A 13075-nucleotide genomic window follows, 5' to 3' on the forward strand; every position below is an offset into this window, starting at 1 on the left:
TATTAATATGGTATCACAATAAATTATAATTTTCAGTGACGTCCACTGTAAATAACATATGCTTTGAAATTATGGAGGGCTGACAGTCCCTCCCCAGAAAAAGTTACAACTAATTTCTTGTGAAAAGTTTGATTTTTGACTGCTCTCCAATCTCCCCCAAACTAAAGTTATTTTCAAATTTCAGGGACAGCTTCTCTTCCATTACAGACCATCATTTCACAAGTTTGCTGGAGATCAAGGAAGGAATTTTATGATTATGATATTGATTTTTCTTAGCCCTTTTTGTTTCAACATTTTTGTAAATATTTTTCCCATCAAATATGTAAAAAACAAACACACACAAACATAAATCCCCCCACAAATCCTGGAAAACTTTGCTTATAGAATAGTCATCATAAATATGAAGTTGTTGCCTGTCAGGTTTTGAAGATATTTTCATATTTCTTTGTGTGAATATACAAAAATAGATGGGAGATATACCTATACTTTTTTCACATTTAATTAATGTACATTCTTAAATCCTGAAATTTTAAACACATTAAACATTCATATGTAATGTGAATTATCAAAAGATAGTCAGTGTTTCCTTGTAAATGCTTAAATTTACCACAAGTATTTTTAAAACACATTTTAAAAATGTTACAATATCACATCCTATGAAATATAATCGAGAAAACCCAGGTGAACCTTTTATTGGTTATCCTGCGAATGTTTAAATTAAGGACACGTGCTTAAACATTCACAAGACAACAAAGATATATTTTCCTCTGGGATGCAACACACATTAGGTCATGTTAATACATTTATACTTTATGTTTCAATAACAACACTTGATTAAGTATAGTCACTCATAAAACAAGGAAATAACAGGAGTTCAATACCTTTGAAAATAAGGCCATTTTTATTTAGGTTCCTAAACAATGATTTAGGTGTATAATCAGACCTCAGGTTTGAAAACTGTTTCCTTGACTATGCTGAACTATCCGCTGAGGGAATACCTGGAAACATTTATATTAAACAGAGATGGAAACCACAGGAAATTAAAGTGTTCGAAAATCTGGCTTAGATTTCCATTTAGGATAAAGGAAAACGAAAAAGAATGCTCAATGAATCTGATGTACAGTCTAAACAAAAACAGAGTTACCTTCACAAAATGGAGGTGAGCCCTCAAACTGCAGTTGTGCATTCAGCTTGCAAGTCAACATGTCATTTCCAACCAGGGTGAAACCAGGATGACACTCGTATTTGGCAAAATCTCCTGAAAAGGATCAATGACAGACTCTTTTTAATTACTCCTCAGTATGATCTATATTATCTTTTACAAAGTGAAATATGTGATATTTCCCCTTAAAATACATTATTTTATATAGTTACTGTATAATGTAGAAATGTAAAAGGAGAAGAAAACTTGAAATATGAATCTCATATTGTCAGATAGGAAGAGGACAGAAGGAATAAAGGGAAGATTTCCATATTGTACTATATTTTCAAGCATTGGAGATACCTTAGAAATGTACTCAGGAGGAGAATGAGATGTAGTAATGGTTTAACTAGATTTTAAGTGAAAGTTGTGTAATGGCCAAGTGTGCTAGCATGAGTTTTATGAGAAAATGAGATACAAATTTATCACCTATTTCAAAATCATCATCTTCTGTAAGTAAGTCAGCCTGTGGAACTGCTGGTGGAGGCTGGCATTTCTTTAGTTGATAAGCTACAAAACAAAATTTAAATACTATTAAATATTAGATTAATAAAATTTATTATAACGGAAGTTAACACCCTCATCCTACAATTGACTGTGCATGGGCACCTGTGTGCCCACATGGATTCACACCGAAACCCATGCACAGTCAAAATTGCAATATCTGGATCTAAATTTTTACAACTAAACAAATCAGTTAAAACATGATTGTTACCCATCTAATGACTTTTCATAATATTTCTAAAACAATATGAAAAATGTCTGTTAGCAATATAAAAATATACATCTCATACACATTAGTCAGTCCAGCTCATCTCTGGATTAAAACAACTGGGAGAAATCAGGGATGAATTTGACTCAATATATGTTTTACTTAGCAAAAACAAACAAAAAAGCCAGATGACTACTAATACAATGCCACCAATAAGTTATTAAAAAACAAATGTGAAATAGTTACCATTTCCTTCTAAACTAGTTTCTGTCAGCTCTTCAAATTTTTGGAGGATATCCAATTTCAGGAAACATGTCCTGCTGGCCATAGTATTTACTGCTCTGAACAGTCCCATTGGGAAAATGAGCATTACAATTACTAACATGTTTGTAGCTTTGGGCACTTAGTTTGTCTTTACCTCTACTGAACATTTGGGGCTTGATTTTCTCTCTGATAGCCTACGAGGATAATCCTGGGTAATATCTCCAAAATAAAGATGTCAGCTAGGGATAGGAATGCACATACTACACATATTAATCTCTCTCCTTCCATGGAAATCAAGCTCAGTTAAGAATAAAGCTGCTCCCTATATCCTCTGAATCCCTCCCCCACCTGTCAAGTTACAAAAGTTAAAAAACAAACAAATAAATCATAATGGGAATTAATCCTCAGACCTCCCTAATTGTGACAGATGTGTGAGTTACTGCACCTCTGCAGGCATTGTGCAAGGAGAAAGGTGGATTGAGATCCATAAAAAGCCACTAAGGACAGGAAGGGGAAAGCATGCATATGAGGTACTATCATCTCTGAGTATCTTTATGTGCCCTGAGAGTAGTTAGTGTTCAAACCCTCCATTACACAGTTGCACATAACTGTGAGGATGACCAGAGACGGTACAGAACCTAGTTACACCCAAATAAGTGAACTCTTGCATAAAAGATGGGCCAGAATTTTGCCACAAAATATGAAAAACAAAATAGTTCAACATTTACTATTTAGAGTTCAGTTTGTCCAAAAATGTAAGATTCAGACCTAAAGAATTCAAAAAAATGTGCATGAAAATCTGCACTACTACATTAAAATAGCAGGCCAAGTAAGCATGATTAATTTTTCTCAATAAGGACATCATGGTTAGGAAATATTCATAAAATCCACAAACTGATCTGCAAAACTATATGTTCCCAGGAAGCAGACTGACCATGGAAATTGAGGACAAAGAACCCTCCGGTTGAGAAGTCACTGTGAAATTTGAGAAGGACTTGATTGGTAGAGCTGTAAGCTGTTTCAAGAGCTGTGTTCCCACTGAAAACACCCAGCTGAGGTGAATTTTGATCAGGACCATCCCTAGAGACCAAAAGAAAGAAAGTAGTCTTAGTAAAAACCTATATAATTAAAATTTAAATTAACGATCTATTTTCTTTTGACAGCAGGCTAAATCTTTGAGAAAGCAAGTTAATCCTAACTACTGTGGTTGAGGTTGTTTCATCTGTATTCAGTCTATGAAGGCAATGTTGAATATTTTTTCTAATGTCAAAGCCTGACCCTTTTAGAGAAGGTTGGGAAAAGTGCATGCAATAGTCACTTTAATTTTTGCATAGGTAAGAACCTTTAGAATCCTGAGGTTTTCTACATTTCTCTTCGATTCCATTTCTTTCCTTCCCTTCCTATGTTTCACATATAAATCAGTTGTACCTCAGAAAAACAAACCACTTTACATATCTGGAGAACTCCTGAAATCACATGATACATTTATTGCCTGCAAGTCTTTTTTATGCCAGTAGTTCCAGTACAATCAAGGGAGTAAGAGTTTGCAGGATGACACTTTTGTTCATGATTGCCATTCATTCCAACTGCTGTAGACATGTGCTCAGAAATCAAATAAGAGTTCTGCATCTCACAACAGCAGGACAGACACCAAATATATATACACACACACACAAACACACACAATATTAAGCTACTTTCATTTTGAGTATCATTATGTAAAAACATTTCAGCTAAAAAAGTCAGAACAACTAACAGAACAACTGTTTTCACTTTCCAACCTCTAGAACACTTCTTTTGTGGGCCCTCCCTAGGTTACACTTGCTGAACCCAAGCTGAATCAAGAAGCTTTTGTGATATGTACTTTACTACACTATACTCCACAAATCATTTAGCTTCTGCCCTTTCACTATCTTTAGATTAGAAGGATATTTGCTCACTTCAGTCTATGATGAGTTCAGTCCAACTTCTCACAGAAAAAAACCCAGTGCATTAATTCATGTCTTGTCTATCCTAAGCCTATCAAGTGAACCTCCTGATCGCAGCCAAATCTATTATATATATAAAACCAGAGTATACATGAACTATCTTTTAAACAGTGTCATTTGTCAAGTGTGTTTAATGCATTTATCACTATTCATTCTAGTACCAGCTTTGAAAATTACCCCATCCTAACATAAATACATGCTGCCACTAATGACAACTATAAATAAATAAAATTAAAATAAAACCAACCACTTTTATTTACCTTCTTGCAACAGTAGTTCTTTGAGGTGTGTTGGATATGTCCATCATACGGTGGGCATGTGCCAGATAATTTTGCCTAGCAGTACTTATGGGGTGACCCCCACCTATCTCCAAGCTCCTTGTGCTGCAAGTGAGGATATAAAGGATAGAGATTCTCCACCCCTCCTCCAGTTTCTTTCACTGGAACCTAATGTTAGACTCCCATGTGCTGGGGAAGGAGGGTGCACTGCGTAATGGAAATATGCAAAACATCTTGAAGAACAACAGTTATGAGAAGTAACCTTTTTTCTTCTTTGAGTGCTTGCATATGTCATTACATTGTAGATGTAGCAGAGAATCCTGTGGCACCTTATAGACTAACAGACGTTTTGGAGCATGAGCTTTTGTGGACACCCAAGCTGTTACCCCAGAAGATGAGATTTCAAATCTTCTCTGAAGAGGGATAGTTGGACCACCTTGCCTACATTTGCATCTTCTCTGGAAGCAGCAGACAGTGAATGACGACTACTGGAAGTACGGATTGAGGCAAGCACTTGAAGAGGAACTAAAAAATTGAGACTAAAGGGGCTTTGATTTTTTTTCCTTCCTCTGCCCAATGCATCATGATATAAATATCCATTATTTTCCAATTAACATGAACACTATATTTTAATTAATATTTTTCATTTTAAAAGTCAGATTACCAAAAATAACAATTAAAAAACAAACATAACTGTTATCACCCCCCTTCACCAAGGGGGGTGAGGTAATATTTTTTACTGGACCAAGTTCTGTGTTGGTCTAATAAAAGACATTACCTCACCCACCTGATCTCTCCAATATCCTGTGACCAGCATTACTACAAGAATGCTGTATTATGTGGAACTTATTCTATCCATTTATGCAGTTAGTTTATGTTCCATTTTTGTTTTAACCTTACTCTTAACTACTCTCGGTCTTTGGAACCTATATTGCATTGTAGAGAACACCAAGTAAAAGTCAGAGCTACAGACACAAAGTCAAGGACAAATCAACCAGACACCAATTATTTTATGTTGAACAGTCACATACCAAACTGCAATGTAGTCATTCACTGGTTCAGTTTGGAGTAAGGTAAAGTTGATATAAACCCCATGGCCTTGAGGGACAGAAATAAGCCATGTACAGTCCTTTGAATTTGGATATTCATCTGGAAATCCTGGGGAATAAACTGTACCATTCTGAGAGGTTACATTATAGCCACACGGAGCTGAAAAGAAAACAAATAAAAAATTTACAGGTGGAATAAATTTATTGCAGTTAAAATGGAATAGAAAAATAGATCAAAATTTTAAAGATTCTGCAGAACAAAATAATCAAAATCTTTACGAGAACAATTTTCCTTGGTTGGGTGACTTTCAGTGATAAGATTATTTATATTTCTAAGAAATAACTTATTCCTGATGTCTTTCATAGTATGTTGCTTAAAACTCATCAGAATTTGTTCAAACAATTGCTTATGTACAGCATTTGTTAAATGAAGTTACGACACATTTTTAAAAAATATTTTTTCCTGTTGTACTTAATCTCTGGAAATCAAGGGAAGAAACACCCACAACACACAATCTACAGACCATCACACAATTAAAAAGCATCCTCCCCCAGAATGGAACCTTGAACAGAACAACTACAGAATTCCCAAGGAATGTTAAGCACTGATTGTGCTTCCACTACCACTACAAACACCAAACACACTTTATTTATCTTTAATAAATAAATTACCATTCTTTAATCGAAGTTTGTATGTTCGTTATTCTTTTATTTTTCAAAATGAAATGAAGATACAGGCATAAATTCGCGTATACTGGCACAATGAAATTCTAAGGCGAGTTTGTAACATGGAAGTGTGTTTGACTTCTGTAAAGGCAGTGAATATTTAGAATTGTGCCTTCTGTTTGGTTAAGAGTGAGGTTTAATTACACGTTTTATTTGGTGGGGTGTACATATATATGCAAGAGGCATAAAAAGTTCTCTATATTCCTCTCTACCCTTCATATACATCTGCACCCTTATAGATCCTGAGTTGCAGTGACACTCCCTCCAGTCCAGGAGAGCTGGACATATCTCTTTCCAGAGTCAATCCATTTTATGGTGACCAGACATCCCGTTTTTAAAGGGACAGGCCTGTATTTAAGCCCTCCTGCATGTGTTCCCACTTTTTTAAAAAAAAAATGGGCAAATTGTCCTGTATTTTATGTCTTCTCCCCCCATCAGTACTGGTTGGTCCTACTGCTGGCCAGATCCCTGCTCGACAGCCACCCACTCACTGGTCAGTGGGAGGATCCCGTGGCTGATGACAGGGGTGGGTATGCAAGGCTGGTGGTTGGGCAAAGATGCAGCACGCGGGGCAGGCTGCTCTCCCTGCTGGCCCATCAGCACAGCCCCCACTGCATGCTGGCTTTCAGCCAGCCGGGCCTCATTCCCTGTCCTGTTTTCAGCCAGTGCTGGCTGCACTCTGCAGTGGCTGATGAGTGCAGGCAGGCGCCAGGTAGCGGCCAGTTATGTGTTGCCTCTGCAGCTCACCCATCAGCCCATTACATGCTCCCCCTCTCGCTGTCCTCTCCCTGCTTTGCCCCTTTACCTCCCCAATCCCACTGGCTCCTCCACATCCCCCCCAGCGGGGCACATTCCACTCCCAGTGCTGTGTGGAGAACCAGCCCCTGGTCAGAACGCTCAGCTCATCAATGGGCTGGCCAGAAGGTTTCTTCCTTTCCCCACTGCCTCTGGCTGGGCCAGAGCCCCAGGAAAGCCCATGACACTCTGGTCCGGTGCGCTGGCCAGGAGGAGCAAAGTCCTGCGTGTGCCAGAGCCCCGCACAGCGCTGGCACAGGGAAGCCTCTCAGCTAAGCTGTGGAGTGGTGGTGGTGAAGCAATTTCCAGCCTGTTCACCCCCGACCCTGCAGTCTCCATAGCAGCTCCCCGGGCAGCGGCTTAGCACTCTCTTTCCCCTAGCTCTGTCCCCTAGACACCCTCCACTGCTGAGCCATCTCTCTGGCCAGGTTTGCTGAAGCCCCTGCAATCAGGTTCCTGGGCCCTGGTGTACAGTGCATCCTTAGGGCTTAACCCCTTCCTGCCTGTATTGTAGGAGGCAGCTGGGTTATGTCGGTGGCCAGTAGAAGCCTGGAAGTGTTATCTGCCTTTTGACACAGTGTGGGCAGGAAAGGATAAGCTGCTTCCAGTACAAGGCAGAGGGCACGGGAAGAGAGAAGAGATGAACTCTGCAAAGACATGAGCCAGGTCATCCCTTCCTCTCCCCCTCCTCCACTGCGACAGGAAGCAGCTCCTGTCTCCTCCTTCATGCACAGTGTGGAAAGGCTGCTGCTAGCCACATTCTGATGTGAACCCTAGCAGAAATCTGGGGAGGAGGCCATGTGACCCTGCGTCCCCTCCCACCACGTGTTGCCTCAGGAAGACACAGTGCTAGGTACCAGGAGAAAATGGGTCAGTTCCAAGGGCCCAGCCAGGCCTGGAAGGCAGAGAGCTCCAGGCAGGAGGATCGGGTTGGTCGATCACACCCACACACATCCCGTGTGGGAGAGGTGTACGGGAGTGTGTGTATATCACCTCTCCATGTGTGAACCCTAAAGTCTTAAGGATAAGAAGGTAAATAAAAAGAATCCAGCTAAGCAGTATTTCTTTTTAACAGGGGCCCAGTCAACTTGATGTTAATTTGAATGTTTGTACTACATAGTTCTGACAGATTGCCATTGAACTTGCTTGAATATGAATAATTTTACTAGGTGTCCCTTGTTCAGCATTGGGAAATATGGTCACCCTAATTCATTTTATTGTGGACGTAGGAGGAAGAAACAGGGAGGATAATGTCTCACTCACCGTATGGTTTGAAAATACTGTGATTTTAGGGCAGCTGGAGGATCTGGTCAGTAGAGAGTACCCTTGGTTGGCTTGCCCAATGTAAAAGAGTTTGGTTAAATGCCCTTTCTTCTGGTTGATTCCTAGTTGCTTAAGTAGCCCTCAAAGGAAGAAGACCGACTCTGACAGCCATAGGATTGGGGCTACATACAGATAACTGAAAGCCAGACCTCCAGCCTTATGCTAAGCAAAAACCATCTGGTCGAGAGAATCTGGTCTGCTGTCTCCACAGTATTTCCTGCCTCTGATGGTTCAATGAGCTTAGAAAGCTTGCAAGATTGCTATGTTCAAATATATTTCCTGATACTAATATAATTGCAAGAGTAGAATGCTTTAAGTTACATTTTAGCTATATATTTTTTAAAAAAACATTACTTGTTTTATACTAAAAATATGTATAGGTTATGCTTTTCTATGTGTCATAAACAGATAGTTAAGGGTTACTGTCTCTTTTACTTGTAAAGGGTTAAGAAGCTCAGTAAACCTGGCTGACACATGACCACAAGACCAATCGAGGGACAAGATACTTTCAAATTTTGGTAGAGGGAACTCTTTGTTTGTGCTGTTTTTTTTGTTCGTTGTTCGCTCTTGGGGATAAGAGGGACCAGACGTGCAACCAGGTCTTTCTCCAATCTTCCTGAAACAGTCTCTCATGTTCAAAATAGTAAATACTAGCTAGAAAAGGCGGATTAATCTTATGTTTGTTTTCTTAACTTGTGAATGTGTATTTTGCTGGAAGGATTTTTACCTCTGTTTGCTGTAACTTTTAATCTCAGGCTAAGGGGGAGGAAGTCCCTCTAGTCTATATGAGCTGAATACCCTGTAAACATTTTCCATCCTGATTTTACAGAGATAATTTTTACTTTTTCTTTCTTTAATTAAAAGCTTTCTTTTTTAAGAACCTGATTGATTTTTTCCCCTTGTTTAAGACCCAAGGGGATTGGGTCTGAACTCACCAGGGATTGGTGGGGGGAAAGGAGGGGGGGGAAGGTTAATTCCTCTCTGTTTTAAGATCCAAGGAGTTTGGATCAGTGTAGTCTCTCAGGGTAACCCAGGGAGGGGAAAGTCTGGGAGGGGGAAAGGAGGGGGAATGGTTTATTTCTCCTTGTTTTAAGACCCAAGGGGTTTGGGTCTTGGGTTCCCCAGGGAAGGTTTTGGGGGAACAGAAAGTGTGCCAAACACTATATTTTGGCTGGTGGCAGCACTATCAGATCTAAGCTAGAAATTAAGCTTAGAAGGGTCCAAGCAGGTCCCCACTTTTTGGACGCTAAAGTTCAAAGTGGGAAAAAGACCTTGATACTATGCTTTCTGGTTTAAAACTTTTTTTTATTATTATTTTGTCTTCATTATTCAGTCACCGTTTATAAAGCAGACTAAGCTTTAGCTCAATAAAGATCACCTTTACTCTTGTTACCCAGATCTGTCAATAAACTATCATAGCTAATAGAAATATAATATTATAAACATGATATACACAGCTGATACTGTGGTCTTTTTCAAAGTATTACAGAAAGTATTACAACCTGCTAACTAAGGAGAAATAATAGCCTGTATTTTCAGCAACTATAAAAATGGCAGTAGTTTGAGTTAGTAAATCAGTCTAATTCAATTATTGTACTCTTCTTTAGACGATATGAGAGAAAGGAGCCCTTTATATAGGAAAAGGTCTTAACTAGAGTGGAGTTGTTTGGTAGCTGAACCGAAAAACAAAAAGAAAACAGTTCATTTAAAATAAAAACTGATATTTTTTTTCATTTTACACTCTAACAATAAAACAAAAACAAAAAATAATTTAAGTTAGAATTAAATGTTTTGAATGGTGATCATAGAATCACAGAAGATTATGGTTGGAAGAGACCTCAGGAGGTCATCTAGTCCAACCCCCAAAGAAAAACAATATTTCCAAATTAAACATCAATTTGATTTTACATTTAATTTGTACAATATCATTTTGAATTGATATTCAGTTTAAATGAATCATTTCAACATTTTTTAAACTAAAGTTTTGATATTTCTGAAATTTTTGTTTTTAGTATTTTTTTTGTGGCTAACACTATTTCCCGAATCCAACTCAAATTCACAAACAGTGTTGGTACCCCGAAAAATCAAATTTTCAATAATTTACTATTTGCTTTAAAAAAGTTACCATCTTTAATCTTAATCAGGCCTCTGGTTTTATTGGTGTAACTTTACACCGGTGTGTGTGTGTGGGCGGGTTTGAGGTGTGCAATATATCATGGGGGGCATGGCCACATCAATCTCTGTGGATCTTGTGTGGTCCACTAGACAGAAATGCCACTGCAGCACAGAAGTAGGGCTTCGTCTTGACAAGCTCACAAGACACTCTGACAAGCCATATAAGATTTAGGGGTCCCCAACATCCCTCCTCTTGCCTGTGATAAGAGGATCTTGAACTCCCCCCGGCTCCACTCCTTATGGGGTAAGTAACCTCATCCTTCCCAAACCTGCATGCCTTAGAAAGCTTGTTTGTCTCTGAGGAACTAGACTGGAACTGCCAACTGCCTGACAAACCTGGAAAGGAGTGTTGGCTCCAAAAGGTTTCCAGTGAGTGGTGGCTGGTTATGAGGGGCCCTTAAAGCCCTCTTAAGGCTAGGAGGGTCCCCAACAAGCCTCATAGGACTTGCAGAAAGTAAATAGATGTAGCAGTAGGTTAATGAGCCTCTTAACATCTACAGAAGGGAAGGAATGTCACCATTGTGCTGCCCCTCCCGCCAGGATTCTGTTGTTTCACACCTGTTCTTTTGCTCCTCTCCCTCCCTTCTGCACTGCCCTCAGTGCGCTGCTCCTCACATCCACTTTTTCCACTTCCAGCCCCATATATATCAAAGGAATTAATCACAAACAACTTCTTTTGGTAACAAAAAAACAAATGTTTCCCCATTGATAAGACTCCCTAGCAAACGGTTTATATTTTCAGCACTCTCTGCAAGGACAAAAGGCTATAAACATAAAATAAGACAAATGTAAAACAGAAGACGACAACTTGTTTCTCCAGTACTCATTTGGCATCCTACTATAAACTCATCAAAACTGATGGTGAATTCTGATATCACTATTTCAAATCTTATTTTTTAGCAATTTAATTTTGGTTGTATGTACTCAATCATAACTAACATAAGCAAATACTGTAACCTAGATTTTATCTCTATTCTTTCCACTTTTTACTATAAAATGACAAATAAAATGTTAGAAGTTTTTTAATCCTGGGGAACATTCTGTTGTTGTGGTGTCATAATTCTCTGATTCCTTTGTTTGAGTCACTTCAAAAACATCAGAAAACAGCTCTAACCTCTTAGATTTAACCAACCAATTTTGAGGCCAACATTGCTTTTTATGTGGATTTTTTGTTGTTTTTTTGAGGGGAAAAGGAAACTTTGCAGAGTGTGGCATAACTGGGTTTCTAATATAAACTCAGTTGACTTAAACTGTCAATGCCACTTCCATCCAATTATGTTTATTTTTGAGGGAACTTGCGAGAACTGTGGGGAAAAAAAATTCTAAGCATCAGCCCATTTTATACATGCATTCCTCCCCTTTTTGCACTCAAAATGTATAACTAAATCCACATGAACTCACTTGTAAATTTACTGTAAGTGATGAACATGAAGCGTACACACAGCTCAAAGAACTCCAGTTACTGCACAAGTTGAATAACCTCTTCTTTAAGTATTGTCCCTGTGAGTGCTCCACTTCAGGTGATTCCTGAGCAGTACCCCACTAAGGTTTGGAGCAGAGTTCAATACAGAGGAGAGAATTGCATTGCCTACTGCAGCATCTGATCTTGAAGCTGGAATTAAGGCATGATATTACAAAAAGTATGAACAGGGGACAAGTTGCTGCTCTGTGTCTTGAAACGGTAAGTCTTTAAGTAAAGCTATAGACATAGCTAGTGCTCTTCTGGAATGACAATGGGAGGATTGGGCCAAAAAAAATCTGATGAGGTTCAACAAGGACAAGTGCAGAGTCCTGCACTTAGGAAGGAAGAATCCCATGAACTGCTACAGGCTGGGGACCGACTGGCTGAGCAGCAGTTCTTCAGAAAAGGATCTGGGGATTACAGTGGATGAAAAGCTGGATATGAGTCAGCACTGTGCCCTCCTTGCCAAGAAGGCCAACAGCAAATTGGGATGTATTAATAGGAGTATTGCCAGGAGATCGAGGGAAGTGATTACTCTCATCTATTCGGCACTGGTGAGGCCACACCTGGAGTACTGCATCCAGTTTTGGTCCCACCACTACAGAAGGGATGTGGACAAATTGGACAGAGTCCAGCGGAGGGCAACAGAAATTGTTAGGGGGCTAGGGCACATGACTTACGAGGAGAGGCTGAGGGAATTGGGATTATTTAGTCTGCAGAAGAGAAGAGTAAGGGGGGATTTTATAGCAGCCTTCAACTACCTGAAGTGGGTTCCAAAGAGGCTGGAGCTTGGCTGTTCTCAGTGGTGGCAGATGATAGAACTAGAAGCAATGGTCTCAAGTTGCAGTGGGGGAGGTCTAGGTTGTATATTAGGCAACACTTTCACTAGGAGAGTGGCGAAGCACTGGAATGGGTTACCTAGGGAGGTGGTGAAAAGACTGAAAAAACCTCTATGGATGAGTGAAAAGCTATTATTGCAGTTAAGTTGACCATAATGGCATTCATACAAAGCCCCAGTGCTTTCAGTTCCAACAGGTAATCCAATAACATAGGAAGAGAAGAGTGAGTTGGCAAGATCCAACAACGGTTACACCAAAGATGA

The 13075-nt window shown here is 39.4% G+C and overlaps 1 protein-coding gene across 1 annotated transcript in view; it reads right to left on the reverse strand.

The window, feature by feature from the left end:
* CSMD1 (CUB and Sushi multiple domains 1) overlaps positions 1-13075 on the reverse strand; it is a 2093217-nt gene that overhangs the window by 228619 nt on the left and 1851523 nt on the right. Inside the window, exons 43-46 of the mRNA XM_075063712.1 lie at positions 5475-5652; positions 3112-3257; positions 1631-1711; positions 1145-1258 (exon numbers count right to left, since the gene is read on the reverse strand). Of these exons, the coding sequence (XP_074919813.1) occupies positions 1145-1258; positions 1631-1711; positions 3112-3257; positions 5475-5652 (519 nt within the window). The remainder of the gene's footprint in view (positions 1-1144; positions 1259-1630; positions 1712-3111; positions 3258-5474; positions 5653-13075) is intronic.

This window comes from Chelonoidis abingdonii, chromosome 3, assembly GCF_003597395.2.
Source record: "Chelonoidis abingdonii isolate Lonesome George chromosome 3, CheloAbing_2.0, whole genome shotgun sequence".
NCBI classification, from domain to species: Eukaryota; Metazoa; Chordata; order Testudines; family Testudinidae; genus Chelonoidis; species Chelonoidis abingdonii.